The sequence below is a fragment of the Narcine bancroftii genome, chromosome 1 (genome assembly GCF_036971445.1).
Source record: "Narcine bancroftii isolate sNarBan1 chromosome 1, sNarBan1.hap1, whole genome shotgun sequence".
Classification (NCBI taxonomy): Eukaryota; Metazoa; Chordata; class Chondrichthyes; order Torpediniformes; family Narcinidae; genus Narcine; species Narcine bancroftii.
In genome coordinates this window covers 300616664-300643333 of record NC_091469.1, presented here as the reverse complement: position 1 = coordinate 300643333, position 26670 = coordinate 300616664, and the positions used below count along the sequence as shown (strand labels likewise).

General features: G+C 40.4%; 1 protein-coding gene across 6 annotated transcripts in view; it reads left to right on the top strand.

Annotated features, from left to right (window-relative positions):
- The first annotated feature begins 799 nt into the window (after positions 1–799).
- The window catches only part of lrp4 (low density lipoprotein receptor-related protein 4), a 426474-nt gene continuing 400603 nt past the window's right edge, over positions 800–26670 (top strand). For all 6 annotated transcript variants that reach the window (XM_069905480.1, XM_069905469.1, XM_069905494.1 and 3 more), the window contains exon 1: positions 800–1143. In XM_069905480.1, coding sequence (XP_069761581.1) covers positions 1086–1143 — 58 coding nt within the window. In that variant the 5' untranslated portion in view covers positions 800–1085. The remainder of the gene's footprint in view (positions 1144–26670) is intronic.

Genomic DNA, 26670 nt, shown 5'->3' with positions numbered 1-26670 from the left:
CTTGTACTTTTTGGTACTCAACCCAATTCATCGCTACCTATTGAAACTAATTTTTTGCTTCTGCTTTGCCAACACAGAATACTGGTCGAGCAGAATGCCCTCCCATTAAATATTGGGATGGCCATTTTTCTCCTTGCCTTCAAAAACTCTGTAGCCACCTTTTCGTTTTCGATCCATGATCTTCTGGATTTTTTTTTGTGCTTTCAGGTCCATACATTTTGGGGCTTGAAATTCCTTCCTCAAACTTCTGTCCTCAAGATCCACCTTTCAACAAATCTTTCATCGGCTGCCCTGAATGATATTTCATTAATCACTGTTGAAAACACTTATCTGAAGCTTTGAAGGGAATGTACTTGGTTAATCCAAGTAGTTATTTTTTTAATGAAAGTTCCATCCTCAAAAAGTACATTTGCTGAACAACTTCTTTATGTGTGCATGCTTTGTAGAGCTTTAAATCAGTTTATAAATAGTAAAAGAAGACGTTAAACATGCTTAAGGTTTCTTCTGTGCAATCGCTATCTCCTGCCTTCATCTCTGCCACCGCAGCCGGCGATTGACTGAAGCAAGTTTAGGATTGCAAAGCTTCTCACATCCAGCATACGTGTTGGGGGGACGCAAGTTAGCAAGAGTCGCAAATTCCAATGGCTTAGAAATATGAACGACCGTCTAATTAAAGGACCATGTATTATTTTTGAGGAAACGAGTGACCGCCCTGGCTTCAACGCGAACAGCGTTCGAGGAATTTCTCTGTGTTCTTACCATGTGTTAACCCTCCTCCCCCAGAGCAGGAAGTTGGTGCGGTCCATGCTGCTTTTGATCAATCCATGGGAGAAATAATCGTGCAGTCGGACTCAGACGGTAAAGCCATGCATGTTCGCCAGTGCCATTCCCCGGCCGCGTCCTTCTGAAGTTTACTTGAAAGAGCAACGAGAACTTATCAACAGCCACCGCCAGCCATGATCTGATCGTCTCTGCTGCTCATTCCCCCCCCCCCCCCCCCGCCAAACCTTAAACAATTCCTTTCGGCTTCCTCCTTTTGAAGTGTTGGTTAAACAAAACATAACCAGGAGTCAGACAAGATCATTATGCAGCCTGTTGCGCTGCTTTTTGGCTTCCTGCTTGCTACTGTGCTACACGGCCAAGGTAAGACCATGCCAGTCCTATCGGTGTTGCAGTGTTTTGTTTCCTGGGGGGGGGGGGGGGGTACAGGGAGTTTGTGCAACAATCAAGGATAGAAACAAGGACCGAACTGATGCCCAGATGGAGACATGCGGCGTCTTCCATGGACTCTGGGTGTATGTCACTTAACTCATGATTGACCGACTTTAGTAACAGCTTTTACAGAGCCAGAGGAGAGGGGACGAAATGTTTATCAGCGGGACGAATGCAATAAGGCGAAATCGTTTCAAGACGGAAACAAAGTTTAGAAGTGCAGACTTCGGTCTTTGTTTTCCTCCAACAACACCCCCCCCCCCCCACACCAATCAAAAGAAAGGTCTGATCTTTTCGAGTTCTGTGCTTTTATTTTCACCGAACCGGGGAGGGGATTTCACCAGGCATGGGGAGTTTTAATCATGAAGAAGCCGCGCACACTCGGGGGCATTTTCTTTCAAACCAAAGGAGCGAGATAGGAAAGCTTCCTTCGGTCATGCAGGTTTTCAACACCTTGCATGTCGTAACAGCAGCCGTGACCACGACTGGTATGTGTTCCGAATGAGAGAATTTCGGCTCAGGCGGGGTGGGCAAGGCGGACTTGTCACCTCGAACAGGCAAGACAGGGTGTCGGCGCATAGTTAAGGACGGCAGCTTTCTCGAGTGCTTCCACGGACGCGTGACATCTTGGATCATTCAAATAAATGGGGAACGCCAGGTTTTAACGTTACGTAGAAAAGGCTTGGCTTTTACACTGCGAAGTCCCAAAGAGGAAACATGTGCCTAGTTTTAATATTGCTTTGAGGTTTCTAAGTCAAATACATCATTGTATCTTTAGCAAAACGCGAAAGTTTTCAGACACCTTGGTTGAAATAAAATAGAATGCCGGAGAAATTCAGTGTACTTTATATAGCAAAATAAGCAGAACTAACGTTTCGGCCATGAGCCCTTCAAGGTCAGGGCTCAAGCCCGAAATGTTGATTATGTACCTTTATCTTTGCAACGTAAGGTACGCGGTTTGACCTGCTAAGTTTCTCCAGCACCGTGTTTTGCTTAATTTGAGCTCAGCACCGTGTTTTACTTAATTTGAGCTCATCAGCCAAGCAAATGGCCAGTCGGTCCACTTCAAAAGTTCAGGGTAATGTCCTTCCTGCAGACTAATTTGTTAGCCACGCGGGTTAAAAGGGTAGTCACGACGCGGCTTGAGATTCCTCCGTGACAGCTGCACCCCCCCCCCCCCCCCCACATTTTTTTACTGCTACACTTTGCAAAGTCCCGCTCTGAACCGCTGTTCTCAAACGGGTCGGGCAAAATCTGGAATGCTCGGTTGAGTTTAAAATAAGTTGAAACTGACGTTGGCCTGTTTCAAAGAAGCCCACGCGCCTTCGAGTTACTTTGCCCATTCTGGGGAAAAAAACTCTCCTGTAGTCTGTAGCATTAACTCCTTTTTTTTTGCAGCGCGATTAAATATGCAGGCGCCAGCTTAGCCTTTATCTGTCGGAAGACAAAGGCTTGCGACAGCTCTGAACACCCGCGGAAGAGGGGCGACAGTACTTTAAAAGTGTATTATCTGGAATACCATCGCACTTCTTGGGAGAGCAAACAAATAACCACGTCTGTATTCTCTCATTGAACTCTTCTTGATTCATTTGCTTTGCCTGGGCAGTGTGGAGATGTCGGGGAGACGAGTCTTGACCATTCCCATTGTTGGACTAAAATTAGCAGTCTTCAGACTATAATTATCCAAACCTCTCCCCAAGAAGGTTGGAATCCGTTTCACAGAAGCGCACTCCAAGAGGTTTTGATCTACAACGCCACACCGACAAAAAAAAGTGGCAACTATTAAAACTTGGTATGTTAACGAATATAGGGAGTGCCATGTATGTCACTTGGAAAAGCAGCGCAGGTGATTCTCAGTCGAGAATCTCACTCCCGCAAAACGCACAACCAATTAAAAAAGTCGCTCTCTTTTTCACCTAAGCTAACGAGGGCGATGCAGTTTGATGCCGAGCTTACCTGCTGTGCTTGGCGATTCGGGCATCCCCCTTCCACGTTTCTCGCCAACCCATCTTCATGCCGTTTCACTATTTTCGGTCTCTACCAGTTTTGTTTCTAACGATAAATTCCTTTTTGTTACTGGGATATTGCAATGTGTAGTGGAAACATCTGGATTTTTTGGGGGGTGTAGGATATGTGTTGATTTAATCGTACGTACATATCTTTTAGAGAGCATGTATGATGCGCCTCGAGGTCGAATGAAAAATCCCACTAGGGGCGAGCACGTTGTGTGTCAAATGCAATTTGCTGTCGGGACTCACGTTTTCACATGAATGCGTTCACCTGCTGCAATGATTTGAATATCCCAGCCAAACTCCAGCACGGTTGAAGTGCAAATATTTCTTTTAAAAGACCCGACGACCAGACTCTGACTTGTAACTTTTCCTTCGAAATCGGGAGGGAGGATTGGCCCGACGGCTGCAACCGAAAGTGATCGTTTCTGCTAAATATTTTAATATCGAAGTATATAATGTAATCGATCACCTCCACTGCCTTGACTCTGCGTAACGATGTGCTATGATTCAGTGGCAATCAAGAATATCTTTGTAAGAGATTGGTCTTTCAATATTATTTGCAGTTTGTAGACAGGTATATGCGCCGGCAGTTGGAATTTTATCTCGTCAAGATCCATCAGAATCTGTTTCTGGCACCAAAGTGCCCGTGTTTGTCCTGGTTTCATCCTGTATATTAATACAGTGCGAAGAATTCCTGTCGTGGAATTTTCCTGCTGCCATGGTGCGAAGCCTTCGGCTATTTTATTACAGGAACTCTGAAAAACCCGTTGGGTTGGGAGGAGGAGGAGGAGGAGGAGGAGGAGGGGAGGGTGGGGGGGGGGTGGATAGTTAGTAAAAGCTTCTTCGCGGTCCTAGCGCAACACAGTAGTTTCCCCCAAGTGTTGCAGCACTTGACCTCCGCCTCAGCAGTAACCTGTTTCGTTTAACTTGTTACATGTATCTTGTATTTGTATCAGTTCACTGTTGACCCTGTATTTTCAAGCAGATAGTAGGAATTAATTGAATCGACGCTGTCGGCTGAAATGCAAACGTAGCGTAAAACACATCCGAGAATCGCTGGTAGATTTTCATTGCTAAATCACGAAGCCGTTCGCTTTGATCCTTTAGAATCAATCCCAAATATTCAAGCATAAAGTCAAAATATGGATATGAAGTTTCATTTGTTTTCTTTGTCTATAAAAGGACACAAAGCAAGTCCTAAAAGTTTAACTTGAAATTGTTGTGGGTAGTACGACCCTGCGGATTAAAAAAAATCCTTGGCTCACTCAATTCGGTCAGACTGCACTGGGCAACAGGTGGTGGCTCCCCAAAAATGAGACGGCCGCCAGTGGAAGTCACGGCAGAACGGTCTTTGTTGTAATCTACCCCCGTCCAACTTTAATTAAAAGCAAATCAGAGAAGCTTAAGAAAGTAAATTGCTCTATTGTTCTATGTTAGCACAATCCTCGGCCATCAATTACACGGGAGCCTCAAAATAGAAACCGAACGTTTGTTTCATTTTTTTTCAGATTTGTTTTTTTTTACATGTTAAACGCACAAGATAAATAGCAGCGTCCAATGATGCATAGATCCATTGTTGAAGTGCAAAGGCAACTGGATTAATTTGCAGGATATTGGAGAAGTGGTTCAATTGTAGAGCTTGCCAACATGTTTCAATAACTGCATTTTGAACCTTCCTTTGCCTTCTCTTGCACTATTTTCATTTAATTTGTAAAATTATATACTGTGATGCTGCCACAAAACTGAATTTTGTGACATCTCCTGATGTCACAATTGTGTTTATTTTGAAAAAGGGATTTAGGAAGAATATGGACAATCTCAACAGAAGTAGCAAAGTTCGGATTTATTGTCAGAGTACCTCCAACCAGGGCAGAAAGCTGTAGGAATAAATTAGAAGAATTACTGTTGCATTAGGCTTGGGAGGGAAAGAAGATTTATTGGGGATTTTTGCAATCGTTTGGTGTTTCTTCAAGCCTTGTTGGAGACTAGCCTGAATGTTGATAAAATGTGGTTTATTATGGCTGGTCACACACCCTGCTGATGTTGTTTGATCACTTACATGGAAGTTGGCCATTAGCCTCAGTATGGGGTCCGGTACCAGACCTGAGGTTGGGCTGAGTCACTGCTCTCAGGAGGACAGGCATCAGGGGAAAATGAAAGCTGGCAGACAAAAGGCTAAATAAACACAACCAAAGATGTCATGAAATTCATTGTTTTGTGGCAACATTACAAAGTAAATGAAGAACTGGCCTGTTTCTGTGCTGTAAATGGTTATATGATTATAAAAGGTAAAGTAAGGTCTTGTCTATCATTCATTGTTCATTTAGGAATCTGATGGCAGTGGGGAAGAAGCTGTCCTTGTGCCACTTAGTGCTTGTCTTCAGGCTTTTCCTGATGGTAGCAGAGTGAAGAGGGCATGGTCTGGGTGGTGGGGGGTCCTTGAGGAAAGAGGCTGCTTTCTTAAGACGTTGTCTCTTGTAGATGTCCTCAATAGACGATGCCAGTGATGTTGCAGGCTGAGTTAACAACCCTCTGAAGATTTTTTTTTCTTGTCCTGAGTGTAGGCACCTCCATACCAGGCAGCAATGACGGTACATCTGATGGCTGCCCACTCCAAACTGGGCTCTGACCCCCTAGTTGCCAACACAGTGGTATACCTGATGCCATGGCCATCCACTCCCACTTGGGCCCTGGCTGCCAACACGATAGTACTCCTGACACCACAGCTGTCCACTCCAACCTGGGACTTGACCCCCTCTACTCACGAGTGCATCCGGTTCTCTCTTGGTGGCATTCTCTACATCAGAGAGACTGATTGCAGGTTGGGAGATCACTTTGCTCAGCACCTCCTCTCTGTTCGCAACAATAGCGTCCTCCCAGTAGTCAACCATTTGAATTCTGAGTCACACTCGCATGTTTGTCCATTGCCTTGTGTACTATCCCAGCCTGACCACCCACAAATTGGAGGAACAACACCTTATTTTCCGTCTGGGTACTCTCCAGCCAGATGGCATTAACATTGACTTTATTGCTTTCCACTAAACCCTCTTGCCCTTTCTTTTCCCTCCCCCTTTCTTGCCTTTCCAGTTCTTCCACCTACACAGCCATACCTCCTCCCCCCCCCCTCATTGTTGCTATCCCCACATTTTTTCATACTTTGATGAAGGGCTAAAGCTTGAAACATTGGCAATGTATCTTTACCTTTGCTGAGGTTCTCCTGCATTTTGTGTTTTTACTGACGGAATGCTCTCCACAGTACACCTGTAAAAGTGTTTGAGAGTCTCTGGTGACAATAAGGTTTTTAAATTCGTACACTTTTCCCTACCCCATCAACCTGATGACTTTTTTTGGCTTTTTTTTGGTCTCTGGGGATTTGCAGGTTTCTAGTGTAACTGATTTCATCTTATTTGAAAATGCATTAATGATCAGGAATACTAAATGCCAGTTTTGATCGTACTACTGGGAGAAACTAAAAGAAATATCAGAATGCATGTTCATCAAAGCTTCTATTGTGTACCTTTTAGTCGTTTGCTGAAGAATTGCAATGACATGCCTTGGGAAGTATGCTGTGGGGCACCCTTGACTGTGGAATGGTACGTTCAGAAGAAAGAGAAAGAAAGAAACTCCTGTTGGTATCTGAAATTTATGAGGTTGAGAGTCAGAGCACTGTTGATTTACCTTTTTGGATCTAGATCCAGTTCAGACAGATGGGTTGGAATATTAAAAAAAAGATCTATCTATGGTTGCCAAAGGTTTGGAGAGAAGTTTTCTTTATGCAGTTGTTGAAGTTCCAAAAGCATTTCTGTCTGTGGCAGAAAACTAATCTGATCTGGCAGAGCAATGTGATCAATCAGCATTATGTCATAAAACTGTCTATTCAGGAAAAGACTTCATGGTGCAGGAGGGAGCCTTTCCTTGTTGCTTTTTAGAGCCGTTGTGCCAGGGGATGGGCTGGAGAATGTTATGAGCGAACTGATGCAAGCACAGCAAGCAATTAGGAAGACCATATTGGCCTTTATTGCAAGAACATTTCAATACCAGAAATTAAGCAGGGCCTTGGTAAGACCAGACATGGAATTTTGTGTACAGGTCTGGTGTGCCTGCACAAGGAAGGATATTGTGATTGAGTGAGCGCAATGATGTTTTGCTATATTGATTGCTGGGATGGATTAAGCAGACTACACCTCAATTCCAGAGTTTAGAAGAATGAAGTGATCTCCATGAAACATTTTTTCTTGACAAGGTTTTAAAGGGTACATGCAGGATTGATCCCTCCTGACTGTCTCTTAAAATTAGCTGATATAAGTTTCAAAAAGGGTGTTTGCCATTTGTAACTGAACGGAAAAAAATATTAGTGGAGGATGAATTTTTGAATTTCTCTGTTCAAGAGAGCTGTGGAGGTTCAGTTACTGTATATACAGAAGCAGAGTTAACTAGAGTTTTGTCCATCAAAGAGGTTTGTACAGGAAAATCTTGCTGATGTTATTAAATGTCAGCCATGATCTGAATGGCAAAAAATGCACAGTGTCAAATGATCTATTCCTTTGGTTTTTCATCTACTATTTGTTTACTGATGATATTCAATCCACTAAAATATAAACAATATCACATAGAATGATTCAATTCACATAATTTACTTTGGTTGTAAACATTTCAGTCCTGAAATCCACACTTGTTTTTGTGCATTTTCATTGTTTGGTGGGAATATGTTAGTAATTGAATAAATCTGTGTATATCCTATTGGAATACCAAGATTCCACTTTAGTGTATTGCTGAAGGGAAGAGTCAGGATGCTTCTCTATATAAAAGAGTTGAGCAATCATCTATGAAGTAATCCAATTTGATAATGTTTCTATTTTATTTCAAGGTCATTGCAAAGTATTGGCATTTTTGAGTATGCCTAGAGTTTGTTAGATTTCCAACAAAATGATCCCATCCAGAAATTCCAAAAAGGCAGGAAATTTGGTGAACTTCCTTCATAATTTAGAAAGTCCTGCTCATTAAACAGCAGATAATCTCAGTCTGAAATTCCAAAATAATTTGTGGCATTTGGTTGATTAAAATTTTTGTTATTTGTTTTTATCATTTGAAACACTGCCTCAGTGGCCCCATACTTTACGGAATTTGTTTCAGTAATAAAATGAAAAACTTGGCTCAATGGTATGGGGAAAGATAAGCGTTCTAACCTAGGAAATTAATCAAGTGAAAGTATTGTTTTAGAAAACTGCCTTGATTGATTTACAATCTTAATGAAGAAACAGTAGTTTAAGCATTGCTTTGGTTAAAGCACATGGAAGAAGTGAGTGATCTATTGTATACATGCAGCCTTTCATTAAACACTGCTGTTATTACATACAGGGAGACCACCCAAAATAATGATTATGTCATGGCTTCAGGCAATAATATCTTCATTATGGCCAAAAATGAGACATTAACCTTTTGTGATGAACAACATAATTCAGTTATTAAAATATCTCTAATCCTTCAAGATGTCATTGCAGATTTGTTTTAATGAAAGATATGGGGAGAGATGTGTGGAAACAAAGAAAGAAAAAGCATCTCTCTTTTCAGTGATCATGATAAATGTGGTCTTGTATGAAAGGTTTGCGCACTGTTTGGTTACAGTTGTTTTAGTCATGCGTATGGACATGCAGGGTGGTGAGGGGGGGATCGAAGGAAGTGGATATTTTTTCTTTTTGAAACTTCCAAGAAGCATAGAAACAGCTTGCTATGTCATTTCAACCAATGTTGGTATTTTTTTTTCTTTTTGCGATGCACGTGTTTTCTTGTATAGATATGAATCACATTGATCTGAAAAGTCCATTAATTAGAAATTACAAGTGAATAATGACTGGTTACAAAAGAAAGTATTCACGAAGAGGCGAATAGATGAAGGGAAATAAATCTCCTTATAATAGAAATTTGCCTGACCTAAGTGAAACTTCAGCAGATGGAATTCATAATTCATGAGTATGTGCACCGTAAGTGTCCCTTTTAATTCATTTTCTATTTCTCCTTTGCAAAATAAACCAAATTGCTCTTAACAATGAGAGCAATTGAGTTTGTAGGTTCTGGATGTGCTTATGGGTGCATTCAGACTTTCTGTAGGATAGCAAATGGATCGATTTGTTTTACAAATATTGTGCATTTTTTGAGGTGGAATGGGAATAGTTGCATATGGAAATTGCTTCCAGAGTGCTGGTATGAAGGAACATGCAGGATTTTTGGCCACTTGAGGCGAGGAACCCACGCAGGCTGCAGATTGATGGAGACTGTGGCCAAAGGGTTCACTCCAGGCTGTGAACTGCTGGAGAATGGCTCAAGACTGGATGAAGAGATACCAAGTATCAGAACCGAGATGTGAAAGGGTGCCGAGGATGCTGTGTCGGAGGTTAGGACCTGGAGCTCACGTTGCTGATGGTTTGGACTGGAGTCTGTGTGCCTGCAGAAGCTGCAGGAATGCTGGAGGCGAATCCACTCGGTGACTCTGGGGGTCTCTCTTTTGCTTCACTGTAAGTGGTGTCCGGCAATTTCTGCTGATGACAAATCTGGATAAAGGCAATTTTGTATAATATTACTCTTTTTATTACATGATAATAAAGGAATCTTGAAGGGAGAACTGCCATCAGTTGTCAGTGCTGTAGGCGCTATTGCCTTTTACCTTCCAGGCCAAATTCCTCTGATTTCTTCATTGTTCTACTTCTGACCATGTCTTTGTGTAGCTTCTTCAAACTTGCTTTGAACATAAAGCCAACTCCTGATTTTTTTTTAAAGCCCATTCCCATCGTACAATTGATTGATGACTTGGGCCCACATGAGCCAATATTATAAATGTTTCCCTCCTCTGATGTTCTTAGAAACTTGCATCCTCCTAAGAAGACACCTTGAACCTATTATCCTTGCAAACTACCTTATTACCTCCATCCTCCTCTGAAAGCACTTGGATATTATTTCCACTGCCATCTCTTCAATTACTTTCAAGCCCTAATCTCTCCATTATGATTTCTGTATCTTCTCTTCAAGCCAAAAGTCACAGTGGCTATTTTTGTCTTTTATAGGTTAACTTGCAACCTTTAAATCACACTCAAATGCTTTAATTCTTTAAAATAAGTTCAAAAATCTGTATGGCAGAAATCTGGACCACCCGGGACTTCTCAAAGCCTCAGTTTTTAACAATTTTGTGGGCTTTTGAGTGCATGCGTGGTTGAATGCATAAGTGCTTTGTATTTTGTATGAAAAAAAGTTTCATTAATAAACTATCAAAATTTACCTGTTCATCTCTTCTTTATTCTCCTTAAATTTTAATTTTAAAAGGAGGCCCCGAGAATCTGAAAAATTGGAAAATCCAGACCAACCCAATCCCTGAACAGTCCAGATTTTAGGACTTTTGCTGTTCTTTCATCAACTGGTCCTAAGCTCTGAATACCCAGCCGAAATTTTTGGACTTTTCTTTTAAGATTCTCATTATAAATACTCACTTAGACCTGGTTTTGTGTTATAAATACCATTAAGTTCCTTTATAAACAAGCTTTGAATAATTTTGTTTTCATTGAGTTGGTGCTTTTTGCGATATTTCTTCGTTTAAAAAAAAACCAATATAAATGAAAATAGCTACTAACTACATTGCATTATTAAGCTGTAGTTTTGTTATCACATTAAGATCTTAAATTCTTGTCATCAGATTATTAATTGCACCATTTATTTCAAGCACTGGCACAAACTGAATCTTTTAATAATGTTCTACTGCAACTGTATAGGCCCATGGTGAGACCACACCAAGAATACTGTGTCCAGTTTTGATCTTATCTGAGGAAAGACATCCTTGCCAAAGAAGGTTCACTAGATTGATACCAGGGATGGCAGGACTTACATATGAAGAAAGGCTGGATCGATTAGGCTTATACTCACTGGAATTTAGAAGATTGAGGGAGGATCTTATAGAAATGTATAAAATTCTTAAGGAATTGGACAGGCTAGATGCAGGAAGGTTGTTCCCGATGATGGGGAAAACCAGAACCAGGGATCACAGTTTAAGGATAAAGGGGAAGTCTTTTAGAACCTGAGATGAGAATTTTTTTTTCTCTGTGATTGGTGAATCTGTGGAATTCTTTGCCACAGGAAGTAGATGAAGCTGGTTTTTTTATCTATATTTAAGAGGAAGTTAGATTGACCCTTGTGGCTAAGAGGATCAGGGGGTATGTGGAGAAGACAGGTACTGGCTATAGATGACACTTTGCATTTTCTAGTATTTCCCGATTTCAAAGCATGTCATCTTCAATGAAACGCAAGGACAATATTCCGAATTACAATCTTATCAATCCAATAAACCAAACTCTGTAGATTCAAATTTATGTAGCTTTAATTGGTTGATATAAACAGATAAACATTTTGCATAACTTCACATCAAGATTTTCATAATGATGCATAGGAAAGCATCCGGTTATATTTAAAGACATAACGTGATTAAGACAAATTCAAAGAAAAGTATTTCATGGTTCTCCGAAGAATGAGAAAGCAAGCTCTGAGTCTGCTCAGATGTTACAACACATCGCATCATAGTAACTATGGTAACACTACAAACGATACTTATCCTTGAAAGGATAGTCATAAAATTAACTAAGAAGCGAAAACACTAGGCTTTAACCTTTACACTGGGTACTTAGTAAACGATCAGCCATGATCAAAATGAAGGGCCAAATGGCCTACTCCTGCACCTATTTTCTATGTTTGAAGCTGGAATCCAAAAAAAAAATCCCTTTTTTAGGTCTATCCAATTACTGTTATCTCTAGGGTTCACAACCTTCCTCAAAGCCGTGAGTTTGCCACATGCTGAGATTTAGGATCGATGCAATGAGCTGCCTCAATACACTGGATCTGGAGTGAAACAGGGAATTGAAATGGCCTTCCACTTAAATTCCCCATCCCGTTTCCTTGCTGACATGTCTGTCCATGGTTGGTCTTAGTCAGCATGGATTTCCAAAGGGGAAATCATGCTTGACTAATCTTCTGGATTTTTTTTTTGTGGATGTAACTATGAAAATGGAGAGACAGGGAGAGCCAGTGGAGTTGGTGTACCTAGATTTTCAGAAAGCCTTTGATAAGGTCTGACATAGGAGATTAGTGGGCAAAATTAGAGCACATGGTATTGGGGGAAGGGTACTGTCATGGATAGAAAATGGTTGGCAGACAGGAAACAAAGAGTAGGGTTTAATTTTCCTGACATCTTTTCAGTGTGGAGATCAAATCGCTCAATACATCCACCCCAAAAAGAGATTTCCTGAGTCCTTTGGTGCTTATGGAAGGCTCTTGGATCTCAACAATCAACATGGCTTTCCATCAAGCGAACTTCTGAATGCACATTTGTCTCCATTGTACAAACAGGAGCAATAGAACATGTATTGGATTGTAATGCCACTGCAACTTTCTGGGATGCGCAGAATGTGCTTTATATCAGACCTATTTGATTTCTTTGGTCATCCTGTTTATCCAGTACAGGTCGCCCTCCCCTCCCCCTTGTCTGGAGTTTTTGTAATATGAAGCTGAATTGTCAAAAGACATAAGTTGGAAAAAAATGTTAATTTATTCACTCTTTCCACATAAATTCTGTGAGACTGAATTTTATTCCCATCTTAAATTTTTGTGATGATTTGTAAATTCTCTAAAGTTGAATTTGGTTCTCAAAAGGCTATAATGTAGATACCACCTGTATCTTGAAAAGCTTCTTAGCTTTGCTGCCAAAACCAATTCTGCTCTAAATTATATCAATTATATTTTCATTCTTCATCTTAGCCTTCACATTGTTCATCTTCCTCCCTCAGCTTATCTCGCTCTACCTCTTAGAAAGAGTTAAATTAATCTCATTTTGACTACACTTCCTCCCATCCATCTAAGCACCCAGTTGCATTCTCCCTTGTTCTTGTTCAGATTCAGATTCATGTTTATTGTCAGAGTAGTCATGACATCACATGCAACCCTGAGATTCTTTTTCCCGTGGGCAAGGCAGAATTACTACTTATTGGCAGTTTTTTTTAAAAAAAACAGACTCAACGTACACATGAAAACAAATAAAGAAGCGTAACCAAACTGTGAAATACAGAAAATATAAAGCGCAAAAGTAAGAGTCCTTAAATAAATCCCTGATTGAGTTTGTTGTTGAGAAGTCTGATGGTGGAGGGTAGCAGCTCCATGACGTGTCTAATTGGACCTCTGTTTTCTATGGGTTTTTTTTCTGCTGCCTTTCCATTCTTCTTTACAGCTAGGGAACTCCTCCATTGTAACCGACAATTTTCTATCATGTGGTGCCAATGTCCACAACTCTGCTCGATATTTTCTCTTCAATCTACAGCTATGAGTTTCTTCCCCTTGTCCTCACCTTTCATCCAACCAGTGTTCACACACATCATATTAAACTCCTGCAGTTTCTCCAGCTTGATTTAACAACAGAGCACATCTCTCTTCCCCTTTCACCATTTCTGGGGGTGCCAGAGCGTGACAAAGGGAACACTCTTTAAGTGTCCCATTGCACCATTTTCTAGTAAAACACCACTGACCCCTTTATCTCCTTTCTTCCCAAGTTTAGGGCACAGATAATTTTTCCAGTAAAACAGCAATTTACTTGAACTTTTCCACTTAATATGCCATTCTTCCTGCCCATAAGGTTGACTTCTCTTTCGGAAAGATCAAATGCTAGGGGTTTTGCAGGTCATTTATGTTTAGTCAGTAAAATTGACCATGAATTTTCAGTCAGCCTCATTTTTAACTCACCTTGCATTGCAATCTCTCTTTAGTTTTGGTCTTGTGTTCCATTGGAATTAAGTTAACTCTGGGGCAACACCTCATCTTTTAGGGGGTTTCAATATCTTGCAATAATTTTGGGTCATAACCAATAGTCTTTTTCATATGTCAGTGATTCCAACTTCCCGAAAGATTTATCTTGCTTATCCCAGTATCCTGTACCAGTATCTGTTTCTTTCATGTAATCTCTCTTGCCTTCACCCCTTACTAGGATCTTCCATTTTTGTTTATGTTCTTCCATCTTGCCTTTCCCTGGATCTGATGCTTAACAACCTGCTTCAGCTCAAACTTCTTCAGATCTGAAAAAGAAGTTAAAAGCTGACTCTCTCTCTCTCTCGCTCTCTCTCTCGCTCTCTCTCTCGCTCTCTCTCTCGCTCTCTCTCTCGCTCTCTCTCTCGCTCTCTCTCTCGCTCTCTCTCTCGCTCTCTCTCTCGCTCGCTCTCTCGCTCGCTCTCTCGCTCGCTCTCTCGCTCGCTCTCTCTCTCTCTCTCTCTCTCTCTCTCTCTCTCTCTCTCTCTCTCCATAGATGCAGCCTGACTTGATAGAGGATTCTTTTGTTAACAATGCATGTACAGAACATGCACTATATAATAACTGCAATAGTTTTGAAATTGCATGGTTCAAAGAGCAAGAACCCTTGATGGCTAATTTTAAGAATGTGCAAAGCTGAAGAAATAGAAGTCACTTGTAAAATGCCTGGAATGAAGGTTAACATGATGTAAAGTTGTATTTTTGTTTGGGAGAAACTTAAATGGGCTTAGATCAGGTACTACCATATAATTCAGCATGTAAGTCGATAGCAAGCAGATAGGTTGACCCCTTTTTTAGCCTCATTTTAATGGTTTTATGTTATATCTGGAGTTCAAGTTGTCCCCCATTTTTCGGGCTGCCCCCAAAGAGCTGGAGCAGCGACATCGTGCTCCCAGTGGGAACCTTGGCCTACCAGGCAGGAGCAGCGGCGGCAATCTCAGGGTCTCAGGTAGGAATGGTTATGGTGGTGCCCGCAGTGGGAAGGTGCTGTGGAGCAGCAGTGGGGAGGTGCTGCCAGCACCAACTTTTGTATGTCAAGTTTTTTTTTGGTGAATTTAAGGTCTCAAAAGTACATCCGGCGTAGAAAGTCAAACCCACCCCCATCCATTTTGAGAATTTTTTTTAGGGTTTCACGACTCAACTTATACACCAAAATATATGGTAATTGTAGAGAGTAGTAACTACAATGTAGGTAATCTCACTGCATTAGGTTGAAATAATCCTACTGTGACATTTATAAACAGATTTTTGAGGTTAATATGTTATATTTTGTTTCAAGAGAATGATTAGCCATTTAAATATCTTTCTAAACAGAATGAAGGTAGTATCTTAGCTATCTATAACGTGAACAATGCAGCCATATTATATATGGAGCCAAGTTATATATACACAAAAGAAATTTTTTGGGAAAATATTTTTAAATTAGTGCCTTGGTTAATTTTAATAGTCTGACAATATATATAAAAAAAAACATGACAACAAACTGTGTTGTCAGGACCTGGGATGCTTTTCTGTATCCAATGCACATTGCCTTTTCTAGATACAGCAAGTGGTGAATTGAATCGATTGAATCCTGGCATCTGTGATGGTGGATACTCAGGAGGAGACCGATGGAAGAGATTCATTTGGCATTTTTAAACAAAGAACTGAAAGGAAAAGTTAAAAAAAATTAAAACAACTTGTATGTTTTTGAAAATTTCACCAAGTAAAATTTCTTGAATAAGATGAGAGCTTGTAGGCACAGAGCAAAGCCAGATAGGTTGCACAGCATGAATTAACACCTTTGATACCATCTGATGTCTCCTTGATAATTAGAAAGGAAGTTTTGGAATTGACTTGAGTCCACTGGACAACTGAAAAATTCAACGCATTTCCATAGTGATTTAAACAATGAAATACTGTTGTTGTGAAGCAAAAGGGGAACAATTTGTGAATATTTACATTTCTCCTGTTTTATCTGCTTCTTGCACCATATTGTTTTAATCTTTATGTAAAATAATGCTGAGGCCCTTAGTTTCACTGTTATTTTGACTGAGCCAAATGTAATTTGAACTAAGATAATTTTCTCTGCTTGGATGTTCAATTTTCTTTGGTGCAAGTTCTTAAACTTTTGAATGCCAATTAAACTATTATTGAATTTTCCCCTTTACTATATTTAAAATCCTGACTAATATTTTAATGATATCTGGTGGTTGGCCATCAAAAAGAGACAAGGTATTGCCATTAACAAATTTGGGCTGTGTGAGACTTGAGGCAGACGTGAAACCAAGAGACTTGTGATGATATAGATATTTCATTATCTCAGGTTACTTCAAAGCATGTAATGAGCAATTAAGTGTTTTGCAGTGTTGTCACTAATGTAGGATGTGTAAACTGCATGTTCCTTCAAACAATGCCACAGTAACTGGAGTCTTTTTAAGTGATATTGATGGAAAGATAAATGTTGGACTGGATTATAAGATTTGTTCTTCTACATTCCTTGGTATAGTATCCTATCTGAAAGTGCAGCAATGCACATTAAGTCTTTTGTTATCACAAGAGAATTAGTAGTGTCCTCCAGCAGTATTAATAATAAGACATGAATTTGCAACATTTATTTTAGCAAATTCATGTATTTTTTTTAAACTTCATCTTGGAAAGGAAAAAAATAATTGATTCTTTTTAAAGGTTGTGCATGCTCATTTCAGGTCCTTGCATCACTTCAGGTAATCCTTCAGTGTGTAGAGTGGGAGTCTGCCACCTTACAATGTTGCTCTTGGGCCAATGGGGTCATGCTGCAATGTGGGAACACAGAATGGCCATGTCCCAAGCTGGCATCATTCTAGAACTAAAAGCCTGGCAGATGGGCAGAAACTGTCCATTATCCCTCTTATATAAACATCCGAGGGAAATTTTTTTAATGTATTATGCTCTGATGTCAGAATTTTATCAATTTGTATCTTTAAATTTATTTTTAAAATCAGTATGTGCTTTTTTAAATTGTGATTTAATTTTAAGTGTAGGAAAATTGCTGCTATCGCTTTAACACTTGAAAGAATGAATGAATTGCCCTTGGAAATGTCACTGTGTATATTCAAGAGGGAAATGTTTGTGTGTATTTTGGTCAGTATGGTTCATAGTGTGAAAAATAAATTAAAAAAAAGAGTCTGATTTTGAGGTTCTTAGTAGTTCCCGGATCTTGCAGGATTCCGTTAATGTGATAGTCAGTTATTTGATTTGTTATGTCGCAGACCAGCAGCAATAGAAATTCACCAAGAGTCCAGACTTTTAAACTGATGTACAGAAGTAATCACGAAGAAGATGTGAGAGACTGAGTCAAAATTCACTAATCATTGTCAAGTTGCTTCCAGAGAAATATCCTTTCATATGAATAGTTTTCACGACTCCCTGTTTTCTTACTTGGGGGAAACAAAACATGTTCAGAGAGCGGGGTTTGAACTAGTGGAATTGTTCTATTGAACCGGTGCGGACTCGAAAGGCCGACATGGCCTGTTTCCGCTCCGTGAATGGTTATATGATTATATGATGCTTCCAAATCCCAGGCACGGTCACTTGAAATGACCATCACAATGGTTATGATCCAATGCAGGAATTCTCTTGTTTCCTTTACCCACAATCAGGCCATAACTAATGTAATGTTGGCTCAATAATTCTTCTGACAAGGAGAATCAGCTGAATTGTCCATTTCACATTAAGTCATTCCACCTCTGTGTCCATCAGGTGGCTGGTGGTTACTAATGAAAAATCTGTTTCTGCAACCGTCCCACTCATTCACACAACTCTGTAAGTGTCCCATCTGTTTTCCTGGATAATCAACCATTGTTCTTTTGTCTTCTTCCAAAGTATCAACTTTGGGTAATGCCTCTACTTAATGGTGCCACTCAGTCTCACCACAAGCTGTGAATAGTTGCCGCCTATCTTTAACCCTTAAAGTGACAGTCACACTAAAGAAAATGGGAGCTTGTAATAGAAGAAAAAAAATGCAATGTGGAAAGCTTTGCTTCATGAATAACAGTCAATGTATAGATTACGTTCTTTCTATGATATTGTTTTGTTCATGTGCACATTTCCTGCAGAATCAAAATTCCATGGACTTGCATGTCAGAAATACTGGTTAACTCTTTTTTTTAATTTATTTTTCACACTATGAACCATACTGACCAAAATACACACAAACATTTCCCTCTTGAATATACACAGTGTCATTTTCTCCCCTTTTTCCCCGCTCCCTTCCCTCCCTCCTTCACCCCCTCCCCCCCCACTCACTCAATGTTCAACCTATAAGATACATTAAACAATGTCGTCACACAATGAAAATAAACAAGAAATTTGTGTCTTCTACTTTTACATACTGGGTCAGTTCATTTCGTCTTCTTCTCCTCCTGTCTTTTTTAGGCGGTGGAGGTCCGCGGTAGGACTTCTCTGTTGTGTTCCATGTATGGTTCCCAAATTTGTTTGAATACTGTGATGTTAGAAATACTGGTTAACTCTTTATGGCAAATAGTTCCTCATTTTAGTGTACAAAAATCTATTTAGAGCAAAGTATTTGCTGCTCTTTTCAGATGTATAAAAACTATGATAAATCTGTAAGATTGTGAAAAATTAGTGTGCTTAAATTAATTTCTGCAAGCATGAAATTAAATAGTTGAACTAAGAGGTAATTTTTTACCCATCCACTTGGTTAAATTTTAATTCATTGTTTGGAATTCTTCATTACATATCATTATTCCAATAGGAGTTAGCTACATTAAGATATGCCTATGGTAGAGTTTAATGTCCATTCTTTTGGAGGCCAATTCTTCTGTATCATAATTTTTCTCCTATCTGATGGGAGATTGAATAGACCTCTTTGTAGATGACCTCTCAAGTTTCAGCACATCTGGAAGACAATCATGTAAAAAACAATTTGAAGTTGGTCAATATTCTTGCGTACTCAATATTGCAGCAAGATTGTGGGCTGCAGGTCTCCTGTATACAGTAAACCAAACCAATAAATAATTAAACCTACTTTTGCTGGAGATGTTTAGAAAAAAAATAGATATGCCAGGAAAATTTGAACCCTTCTGTAGTTGCCATGAAATCTCTTGCTTTCACTGAATTGGTCTGGCAGGACTGGTGTGCATCCCCATTGCAACAGCATTCTTTTGAAATGTGACCAGTGATCAAGATTGTGTGCCCAAATCCTGGTTTGGGCGTTAACCTGAAACCTTCTGACTCAAGAGAAGGGAGTGTTGCCAATTGAGCCAAGTGATTATTTACAATGAAATTATTGACATAATCATAGATATTCAGGCGTTATGGAAAATGAAGGATTAATTTAATTCCTGCTCTCTGTATTATCCTGAAAATGTGGCTGGCAAGAGGTTAGAATCAAGGACAAATTGATTGGCAAGTCTCAGAGGATGCCCTATTCAGGCCAGTTCGTATTTCCTATGCCATAGGTGCTCTGTGATTAGTAAGGGATTGCTTAAGGTGGTATGTGTGTGTAAATAAAAAGTTTGAAAACCACTGTTGTAATCGTATCTAATTGACTCATTATATACATGGTTTCATAACTCCAAAGGAAATGGGCCAATGACAATTTTTCTCAAGCAAAATATTTCAGTAACTCATTGGATCTAGAGCAGTGATTCTCAACCTTCGCTTCCCACTCACATACCACCTTAAGCAATCCCTTACTAATCACAGAGCACCAATGGTATAGGGATTACTTAAAGTGGTGTGTGAGTGGAAAGAAAAAGGTTGAGAATGACTGGGCTAGAGGCTCACTCAGATGAAGCGCTTGCGAAATTGCTTTATTATTCAATTTGGTGGACAAACACAAAACTGTAAGTTTTTCAAGTCTGCTCAGGTCAAAGGCACACAACCATGAAGATGCCACGGGAAAGTGGCAACAAAATCTGTCTGAAGTCTTTCCTCTGTGCAGCAGGAATGTTTAGTGGAGACATCAGGAGTAAGCTTTTTACACAGAGATGTGGGTGCCAAGGGTGGAACAATGGGAGCATTTAAGAGACTCTTAGCTGAACACATGGATGAAAGAAAAATAAAGGTTATGAGATAGGGAGCATTTCATTTTCGGTATGCTCTATATAGGTTGGTACAACATCGTGAGCTGAATGGCCTGTACTGCGCTCTCTCTCTCTCTCTCTCTTCTCTTTCTCCTCTCTCTCCTCTCTTCTCTCTCTCTCTCTCTCTCTCTCTCTCTCTCTCTCTCCATTTGCCTCACTTTGCTTTAGAATCTGGTTTAGGCTGACAGTGGTAGAACTGGTCCCAGACACTTGGCTGCTCAGGATGACATTTTGCCATCTACACCTTCCCTACCTGCATCACACAAGAACGACTCAGTGCTCAGGTCTGGGTTTGGTCCATTTCTACCTTGCATATGACAAGTTGCATTATGAACTTGACGCCAATTTCATTAGGAAACATTTTTTTTCAAAAAGTTTGCTTCCTGAAAAAAAAAATGGCAATATGAGACATCTTCAAGCTGAACACAAAAATAATTTCAGATTTGCTGCATCCGGTAGGAAGTTGGACAAATTTTTATTGAATTTAGTTTAATTGCATAATGATGCTGACACATTGTGTTAATTTGACTGATCTAAAAATGTTTTGCTGCTGCTTTATGTTTGCACTTAGCATTTGATGCCTCTCATGTCAGTGTCCAAAAACCAGTGGCCCCGATGTTGCTTTTCTATGGTCACAACGTCCTGGTGAAACATTTCATCATGTTCTTCACTGACTGCAGCAAGAACAGCAGGGAAGAAATCCAAGTGCGGATGCTGAAAATGTATTTTCATAGACAGGTTTTGTATGCTTGAAGCATGCGAAAAAAAATCAGGAAATTACAAAAATAGATTTTGTGTGTTTATATAAAAAAAAAGTACATGATAGAAAAATTTTAAGATGATTTTTGTGATCAGTAGCCCAAAATCCATAAAATACACCCAGGAAGCAAAATTTTAATTTTCTCTTGTCTCCTTTCCTGCTCTGGAATCATTAATTCTGTGAAGGGGTAGAATCCCCAACATTGCAGGCACATCCTCTTCATGTGTGACTTCAACAGAAAGACTCTTAGTTTCCAGCTAGGAATAACATTCATTAAATCACAGGTCTGCTGGAGGAACTCGGCAGGTCTCGCAGCGCCCATAGGAGGTAAAGATCTAGAACCTGTTTTGGGCCTGAGCCCTTCTTCAATCTCATCACTAACCTCACTAATAAAATTGAAATGCAGAGATAATGGGAATTCCAAAGAGTGGGGCTGAGATGGTTGATGATACCATTTCCAGCCTCAGACATAAGAAATAGGAATACACAAAGGAAAAACTGTTAGGAATAGAGAAGTCCTGGAAGTTTGTGGAGTTTGTACAAAGTGCAGAGAGGAGTTGAATATCTAGGTGTTTGTTTTAACTGCAACTGAGCCTGTCAGTGGTTTCCAGTCCAACTTAAGTTTTAGTTAAAAGAATAATGACACATTTAGTCCATTATCCTGAATGGGAAATAGCAATTATCTATTGGATGTAATCATATTTATCTGAATCCAGATAAAGTTCTCAAAAGAATAGTTCCTTACAGTAGCAGCTACCATGATTTGCTATTGCCACACCATGCATTGATTGATGGGTGGTCTTTTGGAAAATTCATGCAGCTGGCTTTTAATCAGGGCCAACCTTTGAGGAAGGTGCAGAAAACGAACTTCCCTTTAGTGCACTGCACTAACAGTAAAAAAAAAAGTGAACATTCACCATTTCAAGTCACCCAGCAAACTATTCTAACATAGAATCCACAGCGGCCACTCTGAAAAGATTGTTCCAATGAAGTGTTTCTACTCACTGACTTCATTAGTAACCATTCTTGGACAATGTTTGCCATTCTAACTGATGTTTGAAAAGCCTATTTTGTGTTTGGAGTGAGTTGATATTGTTTGTTTAATAGAGACTGCCGCTTGAGGATGCCTTTGATTAGAGCTTGGAGAGGCAGGCATATGAATGCGGATGATGGTGCAGGAAACGTGACATTGCTATGGCACGTGGGTTTGCTGTGAAAATGCCTTTGTGCCAGTGAAATGTATTACCACATGTAGAATGATATTTACAATCGAAAGAGATAGAATGTGATTCTATTCCTTTTAAAAGCGCAAACGCCTGGCAAAGTTCTCATTTCTTAGGATAATTTAAAAATAAAAGTTCATTTGATGCAATGGAGTGAAAACTTTAAAAAAAAATCTTGACTAAATTGTAAATCTGGTCCTGTATAATCACATTTTAGACAGTACCACCATTAAAAGGATAAATGATCATTGCTTTGCTATATTTTGCTGTCTGTAAGAGACTAGTGTAGCGAGTGGTGCAGTGAACAAAGCATAACAGGAATTGTCTGTGAGCTGAACCAGCAGAATTATTTAATGGAACCTTTGCAGGAGTTTAAATAAATACAGTTGGCACACTATCATCATCACCTTGCCCCAGAAGTTGCGGGCCTCCCAGAATCCTTTCCATCCCTCAGCCACCGGGAACTCCCGATCCTGTGGGGGCCCACAACTATGGATGCCAGTTCGATAATGGAGTGGCGCAGTTCACCGCATGACCTCCCCAGAACCAGAATTTGGAGGTGACACCTCAGTCTCACTAATATGGCTAGAACAGGCCGGTGGATGTCCTCTGCGCCAGGGTTGCTCCAGGTCCAAATGTGCTGGCTCAAGGCGATCCACCGACAGAGTTTCTTGTTTGCTGCTCATGTCAGGAACAAATATTGTGGTGTTGTTCCACAACATCTTAAAATGCCCCTTGTATGGCTGTTGCAATGATGTCCTTTGGGCATCCCTGTGAAAGAACACATACTGACAGTCCTTAAGTTTGGCCAGAACGTAGGAGGTCGGAACCCCATGCTGGGTGGTTGGGACCACTGCCAGTGCATCCACCTTCTCAGACTCCTGCTGCCCACGGGCTGCTAGGATGAAATTAGCTGGGACTATTATGGGGTGGGGGGGGGGGCTCTATACACCAATTTGTCCGAGGAAGTAGCCAGATCTTCTTTTGGCGTGGTACATATACATAACAGTACCCCCGGGCAATTGTCTATCCAGTCCGAACCTTTGAGGTGTGCCATGAGGGCTGTTTTCAAGTGTTGATGAAAATGCTCCACTGGACCAGTAGACTGGGGATGATGGGCCATAGTACCGTGTAGCTGCATGGCCAATAACTGTGATTGCACTCCATAGCCTGGACATAAATGGTGCTCCTCTATTGGAGGAGATGCCCAGGGGAAAATGGGCAATGAGGGCTCGTGTACAATCTGTAGTGGAAGTGTCTGAGAGTGGAATAACCTTTGGCCATCTCATAAGTCTGTCCACCACAGTAAAAAGTGAGTAGCACCTCTGGATGGTGATAACGGCCCAACCATGTGGATATGATCGAACTGCCTCTGAGCCAGGGAGAAAGTCTGCAGTGGAGTCTTGATGTGGTGCTGAACTTTGGACGTTTGACACGGGATACAGTATGTCCTTGCTCAAATTCCAACTTGCTTGCGCAATCCTTACCGAGCCGTGTATGGTGTCGAATACCCGACACCACCAGGTAGTAGGGGCGATTGGCCTCGGTTGTCCGGTGGACACATCACAAAGCAGGATGAACCTCTCATTTCTGGCCTGAGATGGCAGTGCGATATGCGACCATGTGATTGTCTTCTTGCTGAGCTGCTGCCCAAACAGTATTGTCTATTCCCAGAACAGGAGAATGGACGGACGTGATGGTTGTACGAGATAATGTCAGTGACCACATTGTCTCTCACCATGAAGTGCTGTGTGGAAATTGTGAACTCAAGTTGTATGAAAGATGTCGTGGCTGATGGGCTGACCATGGATCCGACACCTTGGCAAAAGCAAAACGTGAGTGGTTTGCGGTCTGTATATAAAAAAAAAAGAACTCTTTGCCCTCCAGAAAGTAGTGAAAATGTCATATGGAGGGTAGAGAGCGAGGAGTCCTCTGTCAAAAGCACTGAACTTTTGTTCAGGCTGCCTCAGGTGGCGACTGAAAAAGGTTTCCAGGTGCCATTGACCAGCTGTTCCAGTGCCCCACCTACAGCCGTGCCTGATGCATCGACCATGAGAGCTGACGGCACGTCGATCCTTGGGTGAATCAGCATAGTTGCTTTTGCCAGAGCTACTTGGGCTTTTTCAAACACAGCTGTGTCCTCTTCATCCCATTTCACCTCTCCAAAATAAATGACCTGGTTTTCCAATTTCAGCAAACCCTTGAAAATATGGCAACAAGCAAACTTCAACGAATGACTCAGAAGTTGAACAAGAATACATCTTTTGGACTAGTTGGCGGACAGACAAATGCAGGCATGGAAAGATTGCAGAATCCACCTCTTTTCATCATAATGTTCAAAATATACCAACTAAAATTCCACACTGTTTGATTCCGAGCATAGATGTACAGGAGTAGACTACCATATCGAGTAATATTACTATCAGGATTTGTGTAGCCAAGATACACTGCTAAAATACTCCAGGGTTTGTGAGTGTTGGTGAGCATTGGGCTTTGGTCTCCAGTAACAATTTTGAGGCAACCTAGTGCCCAAGATGAAATGCAGAACTGAAGGTAGTGTCTAAGATCTGCTGTTCCCTCACAGGGATCTGGGAATATTGAGGAGACGGGTGAACCAGAATATGTATTTTTTTAGATAATCTTTGCTCAGCTATTCTAAGACAATTGATGTCACTGTGGAACTGTATTGTTGATATGTCTGTCCATGCGAGTATTGTGAGCAGTTGTGGTCTCCCTATCTGATGAAAGATGTGTTGAAATTAGAGAGGATCCAGAGGATGTTCCCTGGAATGATCCTTGATATCATGTAAGGAGTGTTTGATGGCTCTGGGATTATACTTGCTGGAATTTAGAGAATGAAGAGGGGAATCCCCTTGAAGCTTATTGAATACTGAAAGGACTGGATAGAATGGATATGGAGAGGTTATTTCATATGGTCGGGAGTGTCTGGAAACACAGTGCATGGGCTCAGAATATGAAAACATCTTATTGGAACAGCGATGAGGAGGAATTCCTTTACCAGGAGATTGGTAAATCAATGGAATTTGTTGCCCTGGACGGCTGTGGAGGTTGTCATTGGATATATTTAACATGGCGGTAGATACGTTCTTGGTTTTGCATACCATTTTTAAGTTTTGTCTAGTCTTGTATGCCGTCATACATGATAAATCTATGGATAATCAAAGGGCCAGAATTGGAGATATCAGATATATCAGTTTTATTGGTCTCGAGGACATGACCGAGATAAGTTCCAGAAAGTGCATTTCTCGCATCTTTAGAGCACTGTATAGTTGCTACATTTTGAACCATCGTCAAATCAGAAAATACTAAAGAAAATCTCCTGCAAATGGGAACTCTTCTCTGAAACTGTCACTAATATTTATTTCATTTAAGAAGCATTAACATATGGTAATGCATTCACAATCTGGAGTTGCAATAAGGTTAATGTGATACGTTCCTGATTAGGAAGGGAATTGAGGGTTATTGGGAGAGGGCAGGATAATGGGGTTAAAAGGGATAGTAAATCAACCATGATATTATGGTGGGGCAGACTCAATGGGTTGAAAAGTCCAATTCCACTCCTCAGTCTTATGGTCAATGTTTATTTGGAGTCATTTGATAGTACTGTATTTTGGAACCGCTACCAGTGCAGCCTCTTTCTTTCCTCATTAATTTCAGGCTGACTTTCTTATTGTTCATTTTGAGCATCTAATGGCCACTCTTCATTGCCAGGACAATCAAAAAATTTGGTTTGATTGTCATAAAACAATTCTGCAAATAGGCTGCTAGGTGGCTTTTTAACAGTAATTTATTAATTTGAATTTACATCTTCAAGTGAATTTAACTACTGAAACTACTATCTTCTGGACCTCTGGGTTACTTGGGCAGAAACTCATCCACAGTTTCTTTGCAGCTGTGAAGCTGTGCGCCATGTACTTGTTGCCTCTTTGACTGAGCTCAGCAAATACGCCAAATAATTGGGATGAAACTTGGGTTAATGATTGTCCGATCTGTACGGCTCAGTCATTCATTGCCTTCAAACATCAAAGTCAAAAGCAATTGAATATTACACAACAAAACCAAAGCCTATCAACTGCATTTATGTTCTTGAATCTCATGAATTTGCAGTCGTTTCTGTGAGTCTTGTCTTTTGTGGAATTATTCAAAAGTTTTTGGGAGGGAACTAAAGAAATTGTGTTTAGAAGAACAAGTCCCTTTCTTGTAGAACAGAGCAAGAAACAGAAACCTGCAGTCAGGAAATATTCCTTAAAAGGGCATGTCAGACCACAAGAATTTACTTGTCTTTGTACTCTGTGGAACTAGTTACCCACTCTGTCTCAGTTATTTGCAGCCACTGAATTGCTAATGAGTAGTGTGAGGGGGTGGGGCAGCTTGATTTGTCTCTCTGGCTCTCTCTCTCCTACCCAGAAGTTATTTTATTTCCACTGTGTATATAATAAATATTGCACACACTTCAATGTCTTCCCCATTTTCTCTTTTTCCATTTGTTCAAACTTCAATAAAGTAAACCTACAAAGGAAATACTAAACAGAAAATGCTGAGGTTCACTG